Source organism: Vidua macroura, chromosome 1, assembly GCF_024509145.1.
Source record: "Vidua macroura isolate BioBank_ID:100142 chromosome 1, ASM2450914v1, whole genome shotgun sequence".
NCBI classification, from domain to species: domain Eukaryota; kingdom Metazoa; phylum Chordata; class Aves; order Passeriformes; family Viduidae; genus Vidua; species Vidua macroura.
The window spans coordinates 94338900-94362131 of NC_071571.1; the positions used below are offsets into that span (position 1 = coordinate 94338900).

At 40.5% G+C, this 23232-nt stretch overlaps 1 protein-coding gene across 5 annotated transcripts in view; it reads right to left on the reverse strand.

Moving 5' to 3' along the window:
- Positions 1–1677: 1677 nt before the first annotated feature.
- The window catches only part of CARMIL1 (capping protein regulator and myosin 1 linker 1), a 187118-nt gene continuing 165563 nt past the window's right edge, over positions 1678–23232 (reverse strand). For 2 of the 5 annotated variants that reach the window (XM_053981779.1, XM_053981769.1), the window contains 7 exons: positions 20419–20525; positions 17863–18295; positions 12926–13004; positions 9885–10118; positions 7143–7277; positions 5403–5549; positions 1678–2731 (listed from right to left, as the gene is read on the reverse strand). In XM_053981779.1, the coding sequence (XP_053837754.1) occupies positions 2595–2731; positions 5403–5549; positions 7143–7277; positions 9885–10118; positions 12926–13004; positions 17863–18295; positions 20419–20525 (1272 nt within the window). In that variant the 3' untranslated portion in view covers positions 1678–2594. Of the gene's footprint in view, positions 2732–4706; positions 4912–5402; positions 5550–7142; positions 7278–9884; positions 10119–12925; positions 13005–17862; positions 18296–20418; positions 20526–23232 lie in introns of those variants that run through there. The other 3 variants (XM_053981804.1, XM_053981796.1, XM_053981787.1) reach the window with 2 other exon arrangements.

A 23232-nucleotide genomic window follows, 5' to 3' on the forward strand; every position in this document is an offset into this window, starting at 1 on the left:
GGCACAGATCACAGAAGGCCACCCCCAGAGCAGCTCAGGCAGCAGGGAGGAAACGAGAAGTGAGGGTTCTGCCAGTTGCACACCTGCTTGGAGGGCCCACAGCTCATGGAAAGGCAACACCTTCCCTGCTCTGCAAGGATCCCCCCAAACCTCCCAGCTTGGCACCAGGGGACAAGTGGTTGTTCCTTTCCTGAAACACACTGGCACTTGCCCATGGCCTCTATGAGCTCAAGATACTGAAAATAAAAGTCATTATTTCTTAAATGCAGAAGAGGTACAAGAGGGGTGCTCTGGATGCAACATGAATTCTTTTCAGTCAGGCTGATAGTGCTGGACGTGCCAGGCAGAAAGAAAGTAAAGTAAGAAAATCATCACTCCTCCCCACCCCCAAAGCCACACACACAAAAAGCCAAACCCCAGGTCTTCAAGAGCTCTCACTAGGACTCCTTTAAAGTTGTTTCTCTACCACTAAGCCTGCCCACAACACACTGATGGCTGGAATAAAGACGAATGGCTTTCCATAACTAATATGGAAAAACACTGATGTCTAATGAAATCCTTATACTCCAGCAAACAAATGTTACAGCACTAAAGCTTTTCTTCTTAACAGCACAAGTACATGCTTTGTCTACAGCATTTGAGACATCCCTTTCTTTGGCTTACTGATGTCAGGGTTGTGAGCACACACTACTGCTGTGGTTTCTCACAGCAGGACCAGAACAGTGTCTCAGATGACTGATGAGAAGAACATCAAGAACAAGTAAGGAATCCTCAGCAACTAACTTTTCTGGAAGTAATAGACTATTTTTAATTTTTGTCTTAATACCACAGTCCTTGGTGTAATTTTCTTCAATTCACAAAACCAGTAATTAGAGCAACCCTTCTTGCATGCTTACACTTCTCAGACAGTTGTCTTTTCTATGACCTATAGGAATAAAAGTTGCGGTTTATTTATTAATAAATTAATTTTCATTTATAATACAGGTATTTCAAGTTTTCTTTTGCCATTTGTCTTTTGTTCTTACTGATGGCAAATAAATCAAAACTATATATATGAATATATGAAGATTCTTTCTTAATAATTTTAGATAAATGCATAATTTCAAGTCACGGCAAACCTCAGGAAGGAACCCCCAGCCTTCAGGACCTCTTTCCCACCACCTTGTAGCCTACTTTTGAGATGTAAACATCTACCAAGTGCTTCTAATATGTTTTGTTTTTACTTAGCAGCCCTTTATAGAGCAATAGGAGAAGTGGCAATAGCAGACATGTGCACAGGGATCAGAGAGAAGGTCATCAGACATGCAGGTATCTGAGCACTTTTGTCCAGTCAAGAAGCCACAAAAGGGCTAGAGAAATTTCTCTTAGGAGAGAGTTACCAAACAAATTTTATTCTGTCCTATTGGACCAAAATTGAGAATTTAGATAGCAGGTGTTTCTGGCTCACACAAAGGCTACTTTGCTGAAGATTCAAAGGGAGGAGAATAGTAAAGAGATCTTCCCTCAGCAGTTTTATGATGTGTATGTGTCTCTTTCAGCTGGAACAGACACTTTACTTGAAGCAGAAAAATTATACAGGTTTTATCTTAACACACTTTGCCTATGTGACCCAATGCCAGCATTCAAAGACCAGAGACCATCAGACCACAAACAGTGCTATAAAAACAAAGACTAGTATTTCAGTTGTAAAATCATTTTTTTTATTGTTACAAATATACATATGAATAAAATCCCTTCAACCTGTAATGTAAGTGGGTAGCCGTGAAATTTGCATCCCCTCCCTCAAAAGCTGAAATGTTTTTACAGATGTTGAACTATGTTTCTCATAGAATTACACATTGAAAGGAAGCTAATATGCAGACAGAACCAAGGAAGGCCTCCAGAAAACACCAATATTAATAAAATTTCAATTGCCCTCATTCCAATCAACTATATACATTAATATACGAATGTGGAAGCATACCATGGTTATACATATCCAAATCCTTCTCTGTTGTGCTTTCTGACGGTACACAAATGTAAGCATTGGAGCTTTATGTACAGTAGGAGAACAGGAAGAAAGAAGGTCCCTATGGAAGAATGTAAAAACCATACCCAAGCATTTAATATATATAATCTATACAAATTATTTTATTAGTGTGCTCTTTTAATATAATTACAATGTGCAATTGCATACCGCAAGAATATATTTATAGGTAAGTCACGTGCAGATATGACACATTTACATTCAGCAGTACAACACATTACCTGCTGTACAGTGTATTAGTGTAAGACAGTGTCCAGTTAATTTGCTTTGCTTTCTAAATGCCCTAATGCAGGGCACTCTTTGTAGCTGCTTCAGAGAAATTCAAGTAGAATACATGAAAGAATAGCTGGCTTTAGGCAAAGGCATGGAAAGGAATGCCTTGCGCTGTACAGACCAGAAATTAAGGGCTGAATCAATGCCAGGTGTACTGTAAATCATGATTGGAAGATCAGTTTTTCTGCATGGAAATGTACCTGTGGTGAAAGAGCAGCTGACTAAAAGGACTGTTGATTGCTGAACCCCGATTGTTATAAAAAGCTCTTGCGCTACAAAGCACTTGTACTGATTGCTAAATAAAAATAAAATCTTTATCTGCTTCTTCGCCAGAGTCACTGGACTTGCTTCCCTGATGGCCGTCTTTACTTAAGGACCTCTGCTTCAGTTCCTGGAACTCATGAGACTGCTGCCCAGGACTTCTTTTTGCAGCTGCATAAAACAGAAACAGGACTTACTAATGATTGCAGAAGAGAAAAGAAGAAGAAAAAATAACAATAAAAAGGTCATTAATGCACATGGGAGCTGCTCCTGATACCACTGAATTAATTTGCACTAGTAGGAGTAGCATAGATCCATTAATTTTTCACGCCAGAAAAAGGTGAGAAGAGAGAGTTTGAGCAAGCTTTATTCCACTGTTGGTTGGCAAGCAGGTGAACTTGAAACATGACACCTAGTATTTCACTGTGACATGGATAAACATTACAGTTAGAAATGATCTGGAGATTTTATTTTCATCTACACCACTTCTAAACCAGGACAGCATTCTTTTTTCCAGCTGGGATGAATCTCAGAGAGTGCATTCCTGACTGCTTAGGCTGATGTGCCTGCTGGGCACCCCTCAGACCAGTGATGCACATCTCAGGCAGGCCTGTCTCCCTTGCAGGACACATCTGTGTTCTCCTTTTTGTCTCAGCAGCTTTGAACAGGACAGACATTCACCTCAGCATCCAAGTTATCCAAACTGCTTCTCCCTGCCCCACTACACTGCCAAGTCCCAATGTCCTCTCTGTCCCTTGATTAGAAGGACACCCATGGCTCTGCACATTGCTGTGCTTGGCAATGGGGAAAGCAGGAAGCCATATTCACTTCCCATGATCTAAATGCAAACAATACACATTTTGTTCACCCAGCACTCTGAAATCTCCATAAAGCCAGGGCTTTCTCCAAACCTATAAGTTTGAAAATAAATTGGAAAAGAAGGTTGTAAAACCTTGTAGAGATTCCTGATCTAATCAGTGGCCTACAACTGCTACGGTAACAAGCTGGTTATATACATCAACCACGGTGACCTTACCCAAGGACTGATAGCATTACAAATCTCAGACTTGCACTTGAAGTAAAACTTCAAACACACAGTGGCCCTTAAATGTGACCTTGCTGCAAGTCGCCTCACTTCACTCCCACAAAATTAAATGTTGTCACTACAAGACCTTCTTTGCTCCACCATTTCGGGTAGGCTTTGGTTCACACTGATCCTTGTTCCTGACCACTTTTGTGAATACGTCTCTTGACAAGGCACCAGGAGCTTCTGTGGCCATGCAGCACCACCTCTCCTTCCCCATGTACCACTCACCTGTAGCCTCACCACTGCAAGGGACAGCCTGCCCTGTCCTCAGCATGCAGCTCCAGCCACAGCAGCTGTTTTCTCATTTGTGCTGACTGAAATATGTGAGGAAATAAGGGCCAGCAGTTACACACTCACTGCATTCTTATCCTAGCATTACAAGTTGGGAAACAGGAAGGGATTTTGAGAAAGGTTTTTAAAGCCATTTCATAGAACTGGAGAGGATTATCCTGTAAAAAATATTCAGGCATTTCTACCTTCCAAAATACCACTGCTTTTCAAAGAAATAGGTGCCTGGAAATTTTTTGAGTCATCCTTGATACCAGTACCTCCTAATAATTACCTGGCCCTTGTCTGGCCTTCACTGACTCTTCAAACAAAACCCAAACCACATCCTACAGCAACCATTTCAGTTTATGGCCTGATAAATATAGGCAAGTAGTTTGCCTCATAAATGACTGAAAGATGTATGAGGCATTTAAGTTCCCATAGTGCAGTCAGGCTTCTGCCAGAAGAGCTTACCCTTGCCTCAATGTTGAACCGTAGAACCGTTGCAGGTGACCTGCAACAGTCTATGGCAGGATCTCAGCTTGCAAAACTTACTTTGTCAGAGAGGTATCTCAGAATGAACTAAAATATAATAATTTGATTATGGTAGGGAGGGGAGATTCCCAGTTTGGATGGACTAAGTTTGATTCTACAATACAAGAAGGACAAATTTTGGGCTAAGGAAGGGTTATGTGATGTCTTATAAACAGAAAAACTGTGGGTAAATGAAATTGCATAAGATGTTCAAATACACAATTAAAATACTTTAGAAAGAAAAGTAATTTTGAACAACTGTTTAAACCAACCATTTAATAGGTAAAGAAACATTATAAACATGTACCATTTGAGAACAGGAACTTTTATATTTTAAAAGCACATAAAGAAAATTAACATTTTTATAGCCTACTGAATAAGCTCACTGTGAGTCGAAGCTGCTCCTTTGATTAACAGTGTTGGGCTTGGGTTCTTTAGGTGGTATTTTTCTTTGCTTTTGCCACTGAAAATCAAAGTAACAATAAATAATCCGATTTACCCAGTTCTCAAATGGTTTTGTGAGTGATGCACTGAAACTGGCACTAACAATATTCGAGCTGAAATGTTTTTTGAAACATTAAAGTGCGTGATCTTAGAAATGACAGGTGTGCAAGCACAGCAAGCAGCAGCCAGCCTACCTGCAGCATGCCAGTGTTGCTGCACTGAGCAGTCACAGATTGCAGTGAGTGCTCTTCTGCAGAGGGGCTGCATGTGCTAGATGGTCACTGGAGTTGACACAAAGGAAAAATGCACGAAACGTGTTTTATCTGTGAATTTTTTCATGCCATGTAAATTTCATGAGGGCAGAAATATGTTTGGAACCCCATGAGATTTTTACCTTTCTCATATTGACAAACCCATACTCTTCTGTGGCTTCTTTGTTATTACCATTTCTTAACAATTGTTAGTGCCAGTTATCAAGCTCCACCTTGATGAAAAATGAAAACTTCTAACCAGAAGTTGGCTGTGCCATCCTCTGCCCAAGCACATTAGCTTCCTCTTCTGCACTGGTAGAATACTGCCCCGGAGTGGTTTTCACGCTGCCAGATGGCTTGGCACAGTCAAGAGCTGCGTCTCTTTTTTGACAATCTCCTGTTTGTTCTAGCAAGGAAAAGGATTCGTTTATACTCCTAAGCTGTTCTGTAGGCCCACATACAGAAGGTAATATGAAAATTTTCACTTATCCAACCCATTTAATCAGTTATTCAGAGAGCAGTAATCAGTATGCCAGTTGCTTGTTTAAATGTAGTCCAGATATCTTGAGGGTAACTGTAGCCCAATCTCACAGCCGTGCAGTGCAAAGAGGTATATTTTCAGATTGTCCCATGAAGTACAGTTAAAATCATCAACATAAAGAAATTTTACAATCAAGTATCATCTAATTTGTAGCTTTATTTCACAGGAGATATAATTTTGTTACTAACTTGGACAGATTTGCAGTGATTTACCAGTTGCAGAAATAAATTTAACATGCTAGCCTGAAGAGAGGCAGAAAGCAAGGACAGAGGAATGGCTAAATGAAGAAGTAGGACAGTAATGAATAAAAAAGAAAACATGAAAAGGAATAAAAATAAAATAAACAGAACTTACTCCTTCCCAAACAATTTTATGCAAAGTCAAGCTGCTCCTTAAGGACCTGGCAAGTCTAAACTATTATCGATTAAATATGTACAGTGCCACGTAGGGCCGAGTAGAAAATTCTGTGTTTGACTGGAGAGGTTTAAGGGAGCAAGGAGTAAGAAAGCACAGTGCCTGACTTCTGTTGCTTTAGGCAATCTGGATCATGTGAATGATGACAGTGGGCTCTGTAGGCAGCACAACTTCTCAGTCTTCACAACCCAGCATTACGTAGCTGCCTCAACTTGTTTTTTTCCCATTTAATACTGTGAAAATCTGCTGTCACAGTGTGAAAGGGCACCCCTTTGTTTCACAGCTTAAATGATGAGAATCACCCTAGATGTCTTTCTTGAGGAGAGACCGAGGTAGGAAGACATCTCATCCCCAGATTTCAAACATCATCACTTGTGCCAGCTAACACCATGATGAGCAACATTCCTGTGACTACTTCTCCACATACCCTGTGCTATCAGAGAAAGCTTGAACTCTTCTAAGAATCAAATCCGGGCAGAAAATGCATCAGCAAAAGTAGAAATCCAGTGCACACATGAAAATCAGCAAAGAGAAGAGAGCAGCCTACTGTTGTGTATAAAAGGTAACAGGTACCAAGCCTTGCCCTGGCACACAGAGACTCATTGCCTGAGGATGGGGAGGTGACCTCAGTCACATGCAGAGATCCCACAGAAAGGAAAACAAAGAGAGCAGTGGGCTGGCTACAAGGATCAAAGTTATGGCTGCTCCCCTGGAAACGTGCTGAACCACAGAGCTGCATTTCACATTATTGTGTGACCAATATCAACCAGCATCTTAGTTCAGACCAAACCAACCATAAATGTACACAACACATGAATCCCTTAAGTGTTTAGTTACATTATTAATACCCAGGGATTAATTGTTTATTTGATTTGATCAAAGGAAGATGGGTGGACGAGATACTGAATAGGTGACCAGATAAATTTTCCTTGCTTTTTGCACCTTCAAATGCGTAACCCTCTTCCTTTCCAAGTCAAAACAGATCAGGAGACATTGACACATGAAATTTCACTAGAAGACACCAGGTTACACAAATACTCCTACCTTCTTGAGAAAATGATCTGACTGAGGGGCTGCTCTGACCATCCTTTTCTTTATCAGAAGGAGCTTTCTTCAGCACTGGTGGGAGCAGGGCAACTTTTGGGGAACTGGGGCCGGAAGGAGACTCTGGAGCATCCTCTGTGGAGTACCACAAACAAAAAGGTGAGAAGGAAAAATTATACCTACACTAAAGCTCACAGAAACAGTTGCTTATGATGGACCAGACCTCAACACAATACACAAACAAGAAGCAGCCAGAACCTGTGTCAGAAAACGAAGGATTCAGGAATTTACATTGTATGTAAACAAATTGTATGGACATGAGTCCAGGTGAAAGACTTTTAGCAGTCAAAGAGAAGATCTCAATTTCAGCATTTTTCATGTGTGCTGCTATTGTAGTGCAAATAGAAATCTGATGTGATTTACCTGCATGACGTAAGTAGCAATTTGTAAAGAACAGCTGAAAAAAAAATTGGATGGATTTCTGGAAATATTTGTTCTAGTTATATTTTCATTGTCCTGAAACATAATAGAAGTCCTGTTTCACAATTATAAGGTCTAAAAGTGAACCAGGGAAACAAATTACATTACAAAAAAAAGCATTACGAAACTCTGTACTTCCACAAATAACTTCCTAGCACATAACACAAGGGCATCCATAAAGAGTTGCTAAAAAAAAAAATACTTCCATCTTCTGGACTGTGAGAAAATCTGAAACTTAAACTCAAATCCATAGTTTAAAACCATCTGGATATCTTGTTTCTCTAAAAGGCTAGATAGGGATTATGTAAGGCAAGTTGACTACCTTACAGTCCTTAAAGGAAGACCTTTTCAGTCTTACACTACACAGGCCTCATTTGGATAGTAGGGAAGTACAGCCACAGTGGATTACTTAAACTGCTTTTATGTTTCCTTTTCAAGAAGTAAACAATGGCATGTGTACATAACAGAGGTACTAGGAAGATAGGTTAGCACTGACAGAAGAAAAAAAGGAAGTCAGAGTATCATCTGTATTGCATATTTTAAAAAGAATTAATTCAGTGGCATACTATAAATCAATCAACATTTATCTCTGCTAAGGAGACACCACAAAGAGTCAACTGTTTCACTTTCAGAGCAGGAAAGTAATGAGCTTCCCAAATACAATTTGGGATGAACAGATACAACAATCCTTGGACCTTCTCCATGCATTTGATATGCCTGTGAGGCCACTTGCTTGGGAAAGCTCAATATCAACAAAAGGAGGAGCACAGTGATTGGCAAACACAGCTAGATATAGACTTTCAGTCTTTGACAATTTGTGGACATCCGAGCTGTGTTCATTTGCACCCAAATTACTTAGCAAAAAATTTGCCACTATTTCTGTGGCCATGCTGCTGGAAAGAACAGCAAGAGCAAGAACACAGAAAGGATGATTGCTTGGTTTTCTTCATCACGTTGCCTGAGCATCCTTAGGCAGTGGGCTACTACAAGTACTAGGACAGAAGTTAGACTGCAACAGAGCTGTGCTGCTTTTACTATTGACCAAAGAGCTGGCTTATTATGGGTAAGTATTAATTACTCCCTCGTGTTAAATCCACAGTATGCTCTCTCTGCAGGAAATAGGAGCTGTTAGAAACAGACAGCTCAGGTCTTCCTGACTGCCCATTTTACAGATTAAACACCACTAAATAATCCATGCCTTCCCTGTTGCAGTCATCTTCATGAGCACCTTACCCAACATCCCTCACTTCGATGACAGTTTCTAAAATGGTCAATAAAATACATGTAAATCCACCTAAAATCTGAAGGTGATTTTAAATGTGAACAACATTCTGCCCACTGGAGTGCAAAGACTAAGGAAGGCTCAGGTTTCACATTAAGGGCAGGGAGGAGGCCGTAACATCCCTTTGACTCCTCATCCTTATAAGAAATTACATCATTCTAAGGTCAACAGTGATTATGGGAAAAGTCAAGAGGGCTTCAAGCTCTTACAGATGGCCATGCTCATATTTTTCACTCCCTGGCAGTTAATGAGCTATATTTGCTGTAGGTATTTGGGAAGTCTGTAACTGGCTTTTAATTCTCAATTGCAGTGGCTGTACTTTGGGAAGAAGAGGTTGTGACACTGGCCTATTAAACAGCAGACAGACAAAAGCATGGGAGATCTGCTGAAACATTTTCCACTACCTTAAGATAATACCTGGGCAGGAGGCAGTCTTGCAGGTTTATAAAAGCACAGTTACAATTATTTTCAGTCAAAAGCAATAAGGAAATAAACAAAGGCTAAATAAGGAAAAGGCAAGAGACAGTGGCTTTGTGCAAGTTATTAAGAAACAGGCACTTGCTTGAGGGGCTAAGAGAAACCTGCCACGAAACCCCAAGGACTTCAGTATATAGAGCCAGGTTTTTAGAGAAAACACATTTATTTTTGTCAGTGCTACTACAGTAGGGCTTTAATGCTGAAGTAGCTTTCCGTGCTCACCTCTTCTGTGAAAGCAAACTAACTCAAAACAGCTCTGCCACTGCCACTACTGCTTCTCACATTTTACTCTTGAGGATCACAGATTAAACTATTTCAATACTTTTATCTGAATTAGGGCAAAAGGAGGTGGAAAAGAAGTTGTGAGTCAAGAGAAAGGCAATGAAGAACCTGTCCCTCTCCAGTTAACTTCTGTTCAGGATGTGGCAAAGGGTGTCTCCACCACAGCCCACACAAACAGCACCCCGAGCTGGGGATAACAGCTGCCCAGAAGAGCTTCTCACCAGTACGAGAGGCAGAGCGTGGTTTCTGTGGCACTGTGGGTCGTCCTGCCAGGCTGGGCTTTGTTGATTGCAGTGGGGGCTTTGGACTAGTTGGTGTATTGGAAGAACTTCTTGCCTTTGCACCAGCTTCTGCCTTTGGTTCAGCTTTTGAATTTTTTTCTGATGATGCTGAGATGGAGTCGCCTTTATTCGATGCAAACCGACTCTCTGAAAGGGTCTGCTGTTGTTTAGGCACTGAAATAAATAGACACATAAAATAAAGTGTGCTGCAGCACAGAAGGCTCCATGCACAGCTACAGTGGTGTGGAAAATACCACCACAAGCTAGCACATGCACTGCTATGTGTAAGAGGATCCCCAATGTCTTATTCAAAATCACTGCAAGCAAAGCATCTAAACCTGCTAGTTTTGACATGTGCTAAGATTTGTGATTCAATTGCCCAGGACAGCAATAACATGTTGCCCTTTTTAATATATTTGGGATGATGGCTAGCTGGACTTTATTCCTCCTTCTTATTTCTAGGAGCAGGTGGCACAGCCTACCTGCTGAGAAAACAGTGATGGATTAGTGGAAAAAGCCGCTCTTGTCTGTTTTGTGTCTCTACAGACGAAAGGTTGGGTTTCCAAGATCAACAGAGAAATCCTGGCCCAGAAAATAAACCCCAAGTGTGTGACCAGCAGGCTACATCTTTTTATTTGTTGCTTTTAGCAAGCTCTAGAAGAGATTTTGAAACTCAGCCCAGATCAAAGTATTCTTTATATAGTATTTTGCTTTGTCTAATAACACTGTACATGGCTTACAGTTTCCACACATTAGTAAGTTTACCAACATGTTGTTTATCCCAAACAAAGACCAGAGTATTTAGAGATCAATTTACACTGACTTATAAGCAGTAAGTCAGTCCCATCTAGCTGTGCAAGCTGGTAGAAAGCCTGCAGGACTCCAGGCTGCTAACAAAAAAAAGCCTGCTCTACTTTCCTACTCTGCAGCTTTCAGGAGGTAGAAGGCTTATATCTAGCAGTTTCAATTATAATCTTGGAACTTGTTTCTCAGCCTGCAACTTTCAACAGTTTTCACATCTTTAATCTCAGAAGAGAATTTCAGACTAACTGAAATGCAGACTGGTAGCCTTGGCACTTGGCAAAACCAAGTGTGTGCTCACAGATGCTGACTTGACCTACCTACCTGCTATTCCCATTCAGAAAGCCTACTGAACATGGAAGTGCTGAGCACAGACATTTTAATGGCAGTGGCAGGAAGGCAGGGAGAGTGTTTATACAGTTTGTTGCAAGCCAATCTCCAGTATGTTTTTCCAGCATATGTAGCTGTTTTCCAGCCCAGCTAGAGTCAAACTCTGGCAAAGCAGACAGCTGTATGGTGCATAGAAATGAGCATGAGTGCATGACAGGGAGAGTTTGTATCTGCACACATTAAATACTTTCTTGCTGCAAGTGAAACAGCAGGACACCACCTGCACCTGTGTGTGTGTGCATACAAAAGAAACAGGCAACTTGCAGACACAAAGCAAGGAATAAAACCTTCAAAACTTATTCTCCTTCGGAACCACTAGCTTAGTTCTCCTGTAACAATATTCAGCAATTTTTCCATTAACTTTCTTTCTTTTCTTCCTGACCTCAGGCCTTCTAACATTATTAGAACATAGTAATTTAAAATAAATTAGCCCAAGCCAAAGACTAACTGTAGCTGCAACAATGAAAAGAAGCCTTGGGGAGCTCTCAAGCAAGAGTGGTAAGGAAACAATTGACAGCTGGAGGCCAAAAGGAAGAGGCAAGCACAGTGCAGTGTGGTGGGGGTGAAATGTGTCATATACAGAGACAATGGCCAGAGACAAGCTGAGGTCAGACACCCCTAGCTACTCCAATGCCCAAACTGCAGACCATCCTTGATCCTCTGACTTCAGTATGCTGTCTTCAGGGGACACATACAGTTCACGAGTTCCTCCTCAAAAAACAAGCAGGCTTTAAAAGCACTGATTTATAGATTATGGCATGCTTTGAATACGCTTTTTTAAAAAAGCTTTAAAAAGATATAAAACTTCAAAATTGATATTTGAAGTGCTCAATCAAGATAGCCATATTTGGATTTTGATTTCAGCCTGTTTTTCCAGCCTTTTTTCTATATGTTTCAGTAATCCTGTGTGCCAGGCTTGCAGAATACCACCGCTGCTGAGAAATCAGACCTGGATTTCCTAGTTCAGACCACTCTTTTCATATAGTAAATACAAACCACGAGAGCTGAATCTCTTTTGAAACCTTCACTGGCCAGTCCCCAAAGAATACATGGAAACCAGTCTGTCAGCTTTGTCCTCAGGTGGCTGCAGTGTGGCACTGCTATGTCAGGGCCCAGGACTGTGGCTTGACAAGGGCATGGAAAGATGAGGTGCAGAGGGAATTGGTGCTGTAAGCACTGCAAGGCTGAACACAATTTTGTACGCAATGGAGAGCTGCTTTGTGCACATGAGCAGTGTCCAGGGGCCTCCACAGCTTTGCAGACAGCCCTGGCTTCGATCAGACTGGTTAAATCCTGGGAAGAGCCAGCTGCCATTGACTATGAGTCAGGACTGCTGACAGACCAACAGCACTACAGTCAGCTGAAAGTCAGCACGACTCAAGTTACTATGAGCAAACCTAAAGCTTGAAAACTGGTCATATTTCCATCCTCAGATATATTGAGCACTTCCACTTTTTTGTGCACAGACATTTCTGCTGGCTCTTGGGTTGAGCTTCAGCTTTGCTGATTCCATTAAAAGCCAGCCTTCTTCCAAAGGCGATCCAAGTACTTTCTCTCCTGTGCAACAAGAGTATAAAAGTGAGCCATAAACTCAGCCCTAGAGCTGACTTCATAAGAAGTGCCATCCATAGCACAAAAAGTGAGCTTGTTTCTAATGCTCTTCAAATAGTGTAAACTCCTACTTTGCTTAACCAGTTGCAGACATTCAATCTGAAGAGGGAAGTGAGATTCTGGACATCGGGCATTTTGCGTTTTCCAGGAAGTTTATACCAAAAAAGCCTATACTGTACCTGTACCACTTCCATCCAGTCGTTCTGAGCTCATTGTTGTGTCAAAAGAGTCTCTGGGAGTTGCATCATTCCCAAGTTTCTGAAAGAGTGAGAAAAACTCTCAGATTAGTAATACATCTGCAATTAATACAATTTGGTGATCCCGTTAAGAAAAACCTTCTAATTTGGAAGCCACGAGGCAGAGAAATGAGTGATAGCAAGTAATGGTGCATTCTCTCTCTTTGTTTCAGATCCTGGAGAGCTAAGTGAGAAGGAAACTACCTTAATTTGTACCTAACACTGCCACATGCCTATCAGAGCTGCAGTGACACGCTGCCTCCTATGTGAGAGGTCTCCTAACACAGCTCTGTATCTAAAAGCTTCTTGTTTGAAATGAAAACCTTTTTCTGAAGATCTAGATTTTGAATATGACTGCTGAATTGATCTTATGCTCTTCTACACAGAAAAATAACTTCTTATTTTAGATAAAACTGCAACTACAGAAGTAAGCAACGCTCACATATTTACAGGATTCCCCTAAAAACCAACAGACCTTATTTACTGAGAAGTTTTCAAAGCTACTCATTAACAGCACTGCTGAGTGCTCAGTCCCCTCAAAAGAAAGGGAACTTCTGGTTTATGTGCTGATATTTTGCCTGTCTTCTATTGTCAATATTAGGTTTTTTTTTAATAGGTTTTTTTTATTGTCAATAATAGGTTTTTGTCATGTCATAGCTAAGTGAGGTTAACATCTGTGTATTCACCAGGAGAAGTTTAGATATGCAGCACCTGTAAAAGAACCAGCCTCCTTTTACTGCCTTGTCTGCTACCAAAGCTTAGACAAAAGGACAAATGAGAGGATTCAAAAAAAGCACATAGAAGTAGGTGCAGGATATACTAAGAGAGAAAGCATTATAAAGATAAGACTAGGGATCAAAGTGAGGGTTTTTTTAAACTATAAAAGTAGGGATAGACTTCTGCAGCCAGGCAGCTTCAAACTTGATCTTTATTTGCTATTTCAAGACAGTTAGTGTGGCAAATACTTAAAGCAGATGATTTGTTCTGGTGATTACTGCATTTGGTCATATACCCACACATAAATAACACTGATATGTTCACTGCTACTGCTCCAACACCAACTCTGACTGTCCCTCCCATAGCATCCAGAAATCTCCACCATGTGCCACACAGTGTACAAACATGATCACTGCCCTTTGGGGGTTATGATCTGAAAAACTGCTAAGTATAGCATGTAGTTAAGAATGGGACAACAGGAAACGTAGGAAGGAAGATAATGGCTACAAGTAGCAGGAGTACATATTTACTATAGAAAAATTGATGTATTTAGAGTGAAAGCAGTATTTCAAATACAAGCATCAAGAAATGATCTCTAAATATCCATGCTGGCCATGCACCTTTCCTGTGCATTTCAAGAGAAGATGATTTTGGGGAATGATGCAGAAGACAGTGTAGTTGGCCATACAGATTTTCTGATACCTCCACTTTGCTCATATAATTTCACAGCTCCTAAAACAAAGCCACTCTTCAATACAACAAAGAGAATGGAGATGCTGAGTGTTTGCCATTCCTGTATAAGACCTGGCAGGGTGATGCTATCTCCCAGCCTCTCCTCTAAGAACAGGTGAACACTTAAAATGGCACACTGCATTAAGGAGGTTGCTATTAGAATAATCATTAAGCTTCCTGTGCTGTAAAACTACCCTGATACAATGAAGTCTTCTGGACATATGAACTCCAGAAATGCTGTGACTTGTAGGGCCAGAATATTTAGCTATGGTGTCCATACAGACAAAATCACTTCCAAAGAAGCATTAGAGCTTTGTGCCACTGGGTAGAATCTCAGTTTTTGTTCCCATTTCTTGACTGACATTGAGATTTTGGCTAAATTCTCACCGGTTGACCTCCTAAAGTTACAAGTTTTTCTATAAGACTGTCTTGACTATATTTTTTTTTAAGGGAATACCACTCTCCTTTTCCTGGATTTTTCTTTTTTACCTTGGAAAAAACACCTTTTTTTCAACAATCTTTTCATGGAATGTAAATTCTCTTGACCTTTCACTGAGAAACTAATTGTCTTATGCAAATGCTGAAGAAAGATGCATAACACAATTACAGTAAATGACTTAGGAGAGCTGCATGACTGTATGAAACTAATTTCACTGTAGTTCCTTCCTCCCTCTCTAGTTATGGGACAACTGGGGAAATATGACCATGTACCAAGACAAGCAGAAAAGCCAGTGCTGGCAACTATTAGTGTAGTACTTAAAAATGCAATTAGGATGTGAGCATGTTTGGCTACCTACTGTACACACATTACAAACAGCTTATGGTCCCCAGACAACACTAAACACTGGCAGCAAAAATTTACCCTGAGAAGTCAGATCAATGAAGGTGAATTCATCATGTAGGTAAATGATGCCCAGGCTGTATTTTTAATAGGAATTTGTGCAAGGCTGGGAAACACTGCAGAGTTAGGTGCCACTGAGAGGGAATAAACAGGCTATGAATGATGGTTTCCTCGTGGGCCTTGCTCAGGTATTTAAAAATCCAGTGTGTAACACTAGATGGAGCTAAAAGATCTATTTATGTGTGCCCTGAGGCAATACGGATCTCCAAATACTTGACTCTACCATTAGTGCCAATTCCCACGTTGTATTCTAAGCAAAAGAAAACAAAAATGCATTTACCATCTTTCCATCTACTCTGCACCTGCTCATCACTTTTATCTGTAACAAGACTGTGGTAGGATATGAATGAAATAGTAAATTCCTTCTGGCTTTGTTTTCATGTAAAATAGCTCAGAATATAAGCAGCCATCTGTACCTTACAGGAAAATACAATTTTCTATCGTGCTGAAATTCTGATAAATTTGAAAATGCTACAGAACTTGATATCATAACCATCCTGAAGAACGAAGCAGTGGGATGCTGTCTTCTGCAGCTCAGGTGTCAGGATACTGTATGATTTCCACCTTCATGAGTATCATGAATAAAACTGCAAACCTAAATTATTTGATAATGTGATGGATGAAGTATGTGAAAAATGCTTTTGAACAGGAGTTCAAATTTGTCTCCTCTGAGCAACATTAAGGATAGATAACTCAGTACTCTTCTGTGTACAGATTCCTATTTCAGTTCAGTTTTATTGTCACTCTTTTATATATGTATATGTATAAAGACACAGTTTTGCATTCCATAAATATAAAATTGTACAAAAATAAGATCCATAATATTATTTTGTTGTAATTTAAACCTGAAATAAGAGGACTAACCTTTCCAACCAGTAAATAAGTTAAGTGTGGTAAAAATACCACCCCAAAACCTTGGAATTGGCAACAACAACTTTTACTTCTGAAGGACGAAATTAAAGTTTCCAATTAATGTTATGAAAGCTCAACAATTGAAGAGGACTTTTACTTTCCCCACTTATAAAGAAAATTACACATGCTAATATTCTACCTCAGTCATGTTCCTTCCAGATTTGACTCACTGTAGATAATAAGCATTAAGAACCCAAAGAGCACAAAGCATACACAATTATGCACTTGTAAAAATTCATATAATCTGGAACAGCTTGGTATTTTATAAATTACAGGCAGGGCATAATACTCTTATTTAAAATCATATGGCATTTTATTTGAAAACTTGGTGCTTTAAAAGTCAATGAGACTATTCATGGACATTACTTAATACCAGTGAGAAAGGAAGGAATTGGTCATTCTTTAGAAAAATCATTTCTGCACTGAGGATCTCCTTAATGATCCATAGACAACTGCATTAATTCGAATCTGCTTGTGACAAGACTCTGGTGTCTGCAGGAACGGCTCACACATCATGGCAAGCACTGTAAGGTTATGAAGAAAGGTAAAAATGGACTTTGGGTGCCTTGCTTGGCCACAACAAGACAACTCTGTACGTGTCAAAGGAAGGAAAACACAACAAAGCACGAGATGAGTTTTGTTGTAAGGTAACACCTTTTAAATGACAGGGGACAGTGATGCCAAATGGAGAACATCTGAGTGCCCTGCACATGGAAGAGGAGAGAAGTGAAAAAAGGCTGATTCTTTGGTACTTGTGAAATATGCCAATTGCAGCTGGCAGGAAGCAGAGGGTAATAATGGGGAAGACCACTGGCAAATGGGCATCAGGCAAAACAGGCCAGCACAGAATGCTTTGGAGGAACACAAGGATATTCCACTCTGTGCATTTGGAGAGTGAAGCAGAGCTCCTGCCCAGGACCAGCACTTCACAGAAGAGAAAATTACAGAGAGCAAAGGGAATCTGGACAGGAAATTGGAAATATTTTTTTAACAGGTTGTTTTCTTTCATTGTTAGAATTTTACGGCTGCATGGAATATTTAATTTAATATACAGCAGACCTCTCCATCTGTCTACATCATTTTCTCAAAGAGAAGAGTACAGCCAGCCACCACTGTAGTTAACTCTGCCACATACCTGAGGTACTGGTGCGCAAGGGGCACACCGTAAGAAGCCCGTCCTAGTTTTACCTTTTCTGAAGCAATTGCAGTATGCACTGTGAACAAACCACACATCTTATAGAGTGGAAATACTGAGCTGGGCTTACTATTTGTCTCCAAGTTATTCTGTGATATGTGCAAACAATTACATGTCCTCTTCTGTGTTTGTGATGGTCTGACACCAAGTGCAAGGGCAAGTGTCACTCCCTCCCCGAGGGGAGTGAAAGCGCAGGCGCAAGGGTGCAACTCCTGCTCCACACGTGCAGCCTTGCCTTGGCCAGGCTGTTTGTGTTCAACCACCACAGCAGAGAGCAGTCCTCTTGCAGGAACACCACAATCCCTGTTGGAAAGCAGGACTGATGTGTCAAGCCCCAGCCACCAACCCACCCAAACCACCTCTCCCGAAGACACAGTTTTGCTCTTTTTTTTAATAACTCAAAAGAAATCAAATTGCCTTCACCTTTTGAGCAGAGGCTGCTCTCTTCTCCTGCTTGGCTTTCATTTCTGCGAGAAGTCCGCTGCCCATCACTTGCACACCGTACCTCCGGCCTCCCTGGGGGCTTCCCTTGCTGTCACCTCTCTCAGCTTTTGCCACATCATCTGTCTGCACCTCCTCCAGTGAGTCTGGCGTCTTTAATTCCTCAGATCGCTCTGTGCCACCGTTCTGCTCTGCAGGCTTTGCCTCCTTCTTGCTTGCGTCTAAAGCTGGGCTTTTTGCAGCAACCTTGGGTGAGGAAGGCTCCTCAGCCACCGACACAGTCTGGGGGCGTTCGGATTTGGAGCCTCTTGATTTGATTAAGTTAAGGAAACCACTCTTCCTCGAGTCCCTTTTCTTCTTCTCATCACCTGCTTCACTGTGCTCACTGCTGTCTGAACTTTTAGTTGATGGTCTCCTAAAAAAGACACAGACATTTCAAACTTTTCTCCGCTCCCCACCTCCCTTTTTTTAAATAGTATCGAACAACTTCTTCCAGGCAAAGCTAATGTTTTCCATGACCCATGCATTGCCCTAGGCCAAATCATTACATGGTGTCTCTAAATTAAAAACAGGACAATTAGCATTGATCATATCTTGAGGATTCCTGTGCTGCTTTGTGCAGTTGTTTCATCTGCACTGGGCATCCAGCTGTTTCTAACACCAGACAGCTCTAACCAAGCTGTCTATGCACATAGATATTGGGTTTGCATGGCCAGGTTTTGATAGCACGGGGTCTACAGGAGTGGCTTCTGTGTAAGGAGCTCTCCTGCTGAAGAGGAAGGAGCAGCAGAGAATGTGTGATGAACTGATAGCAGCCACCATTCCCTGTCCCCTGCTCCATTGGGTAGGAGAGGGTAGAGAAAATCAGGACTGAAGTTGAGCCCTGGAAAGAGGGAGTGGTGGGAAGAGCTATTTTTAAGATTTGGTTTATTTCTCATTATCATAGTCTGATTTGATTGTTAATATATTAAATTTATTTTCCCTCAGGTTGAGTCTGTTTTGGCCATGATGGTAACTGGCAAGACATCTCTCCCTGCCCTTATCTCAATCCACAAGCCTTTCATTATATTTTCTTTCCTCTGTCCAGCAGGAGGGGAGTGATAGAGCAATGATGGTGGGCATAGGGTCAATCCACCACAACATATAATTTCACTATGCTCTGTTTCCAGAATGCACTGCCTGTGGTTTGTACTTGCCTATTAGTAAAAGGAGAACTGATCTAGGCACATGTTTAACACAGCTTTTGGGAGATATTGTTCCTTAAGGGCCCTGCTTGAAATAGGAACTAGCTACTTTCTCTCATTAAGTAATACAGAGGTCACTTTCATAGTGCAGATGCTCATCTTAAAAAAAAAAAAAAAAAAAAGAAACCACAAAACCCTAACAAGCAAAACCAATTCCTAAAGAGCCCACTTGCCACTAGGATTTTCTAGAGGCATCTTCTGAGCAGATTATTACGCTTAAGGGCAAGGCTGAGCACAAACACATTCACATGAAAGCATAAAAGCATCCAAACTGGAAAGAGAGCCAGTGGTGCCAGGTCCCAAATAAAGATCCTCAGCAAAGAGCATGGCCAGGGATGTGTAAGTTCACAGGGACATGTGAAATGAGCAGCTGGCAGGCACCCAAGGGAAGCACATGAGAATGCAAGCCTGTGAGCATCCTGAACTTAACCTGCTTAGGACATTTTTCAAAGCTACCATAATTTCATACTATGATACATAGTATATCACAAATGGCTTCACATGTCACTATAGATATCTATAACTCATAGTGACTTTAGAACATTTGCTTTTACTGGCACAGCTATCTACCAGTCAACACTTACTGTTTTCCTTCATGGATGTCACATACAGCACAGAAAGGGTCATTCCAAGTTGCCTGGAAATCACCCTTGCTTTCTCATTTAGTTATGGAAATACTCTGTGTGTGCATGAGCACAAACATGCATGAATTCAAGAATATTTACATGCATGGTTCTGAAAATATACAGCCAGCTCCAAAGCAACTGCATCAGCTCTATAACCCTTATATAAAGAAGGAGACATCTTTCAGATTAATGTTTTGCTTAAACCTGGAATACTACAAATTGCTGAAACACATCTTTAACATATTTCAGAACCAGCACAAATCTACTGTCATCTATGAAAACGCTGTACCCAACAGCACTCCTCACTAGAGAGAAACACAGAGAGAGAGTGTACAATGAGCACTGGGGAGCTCTCAACCAATACAAAGCTTTACTTCAGCTCTAATGAGCTTCACTGAAGGGTAAAATGAAGTCAACTGAATTATAAAAATAAACGCTAGTCATTAATCCCCCCAACATGGGATAGTAAAGCAATTTATTTCAAAGTAGCCACTTTTAAGGGCAGGTAGTTGAATTCACAATGTCTTGACTACTAAGGTATTTTCTGACTTTGACAACAGCAACCCTGGATATTTGGAACAGGAGTCAAACACAGCTTGAAAGTGCTGCTTGCCCAGTTATCAAGATGGACTTTTTTTTTAAATAACTGCTAAAAAAATTTAACTTACTTTGAATCCATTTTTGTCACTTTCTTAGTGAAAAATTCATCCACACCTTCATCCACTCTCCCCATGAGGCCATTCTGATCCCCTTCTGGTGGTACTCCAGCAGACACCTGACAGAAGGAAAAAAAAATACCTTTTTTATATAATAATCTAAGCATGTTTGCTCCAGTGATAATAATTAAGAGTTAAGACATTATAAAAATTATGTGTGCCAACCAGAACTCAGTGCAGACAACAGAATCACCACTGGAATTCTCCCTCTAGCCAGGCCAGCTGATGCTTTACATCAAATGCAAAGTAACCCAAAACACCAGTGACAAACTGGATGCTGTAATGCATGAGGCCAGAAATCAAATGCCTTGGGCTAGAGAGAATAGAGCACTAGGTCAGTCAGACAAGCAACAAAACACAGAAAAAATAAAACCTGATCAGGTGGTGACCTGAAGAGAAAGTATTTCCAACAGCCAGTTGTTTCCCTATTTGGAGAAAAAACAATGTTCTGGATTTTGAACTTAGAGATTTAGACACAGCTCCAGTAAGCTAACAGAGCCTTTTATAATTCATTCAGTCTAGCACTTCCAAAAGCAGAGACTCTAAATACAGAATCAGGTGTTCCACTTTAGGAACCAAACACAGACTTTTGCTCAATGTCTGAAAACAACAAACTTGCTCCCCATCTTTGATTTCAATGCCACATTTTAAATAGGGATGACCTCAGGCATATAAACCAGGCTGGCTTTGAAATACCTGCCAACCACAAAGGCCCTGTGAAGATTAGCTGGTGACTCTGAAGCTTCCTGAAGATGAAACAAGAAGTCTCCTGGGAGGATTTCTCATGTGGTCTAGCTCCTGTACGTGGCTTTGATGCGGAGTAGCTCTATTACCAGTAAAGAGACTTCCTTTAATTCAAATGCCACATGGAAACCTTTCAGATGACTACAGAGGACTCCCCAGGACCAAACCCATTTGTATTCTTGGTAGTGCTAGGGACCAGGACACAAAATAACAGGGTCTGTAATTTGAAACAATTCAAATCAAGGAATCTCCTAGTTGCCACCATAACTCAAGAGTAATCCCAGCTTCTCTTCTGAAGTAGAATACAAAGTCTTTTCTATGCTTCAATACTCTTAAAAGCTACTATTAATTCCAAACCCAATCTCATTAAGCCAGGAAAATGGGCTTCATATGAACCAATGCTCTGAGAGAGCCATGAAACTTTTTGCTTTCCATTCCTGAACCCTGTTATTTTTGCCATGAAAGATAATAGTTGATATTTTATTGATACCTGCTGTAGCAATCTAATACTGAAAGGAGCCCACCTGGTAATGACTGTCTTGTTGCCAGTCAAACTGGCAACAGATTTTCTATGAAGAACGGTTCTATGATTAGAACAAACTAGAAATTAGCACAATGATTTATCAGATTTCCAACTTTGGTATGTTCTGTAGCAAGCTTGTTTAGCTGGAGCATCTCACAGTAGGCAGGAGTGCACATGCCTTCAACTGGTTTGGTCTCAGTGACAAACCCCTTATCACTGGCGTCTCAACCGAAACACAAAATAAAAGTGAATGATGCATTTTAACAGACATGAGAAAGCACTGTATATTGATACTGTAGTCCCCCAGGTAGTAGGGACAAACATGAAAGTATCAAAAGCAAGAGCATCTGCTGAAGGGGAATTAATTCTAGGATCCAATGATCTACAGCAAATGAGAAGATCTACCTTGTAAAGAGAAAATAATTTGCATCTGAACAGTGGCAAGTTCCTTAAAAATAACTAAAGATGTACAGAAATGTTGAGGGTCTAATAAGGTCCTCAAGGTACAGGATATTCTTATAGCTGTTTATTGTAACACCTTCTAGTACCAACATTAACTGACAGACTGAGCTCTGGTTTATTTTGTGTTTCACACTCCTAACTCTTAAAAAAAAAAAGTGTTAAGTCTTCATTTGTCCTTTTTTATCTCTTTTTAAAGCTTAAGTTTAAAAGCGAGCATGTTTCTTTGTTAAGGAAAAAACTGGCTTTGAAGCAGAAATAAATAAGATGAATCACAATCTCTTTCATACATTAGAGATTCATCTCCTTTGCTGTACTAAATCTTCACACATGAAGGAAGAACTCATGAGGTTAAGATCTCACAAAAATCTAAATTATAAACAACTGTTTTATCATTTTGCTTCAAAGTTGAAGCTACTTGAGAGTGGATGGTTTTGAGTTTTTCTTTTTTCCCCCTCTCTAAACACTCATTCCAGCAGAAACTCTGACAAAACTATAAATCTTTCTTCTGCCCACCCACCCAACTCAAGTTTGTTTCTTTTTTTTTTTCTCTATTTTCTTACATTTTTCAGCTTCCAAAGAACAAATCTGTTTTCCAGCAAAACCAGAGAAGTACAGCTATGATCATCTGAGACCCCTTGAATTACTAAATACAAATAATGGGAACAGCAAACAACCCAACAGAGCTGCTTTAAGTGGCAGAAAAGGTCAAGATTTTGCCTCTCATATTTCAAGTGCTTTCCCTAAGCGCTGCTTTCCATATTCTTAAAGTGCCAAAACCAGCAGCAAATCAACTCTGCAAGCAATGTCACAGTCCACTCATGACTCTGACCTCCAAAATCTGGCTGTTTCATTTTGAAAGCATCAAAATAAACATCTTAAGTCTTTCAAAAATTTGTTTGGACGCATTCTGAGGTCAGAACTAGTAAGGAACTAAGTGGTTCATAAAAGCAAGACAGGGAAAAATGAGTTTAACTAAAAAAAGCTCCTTTCAATTTCTGCAACTAAAACTCCCAATTTCCGAATTAATTCAATATGGA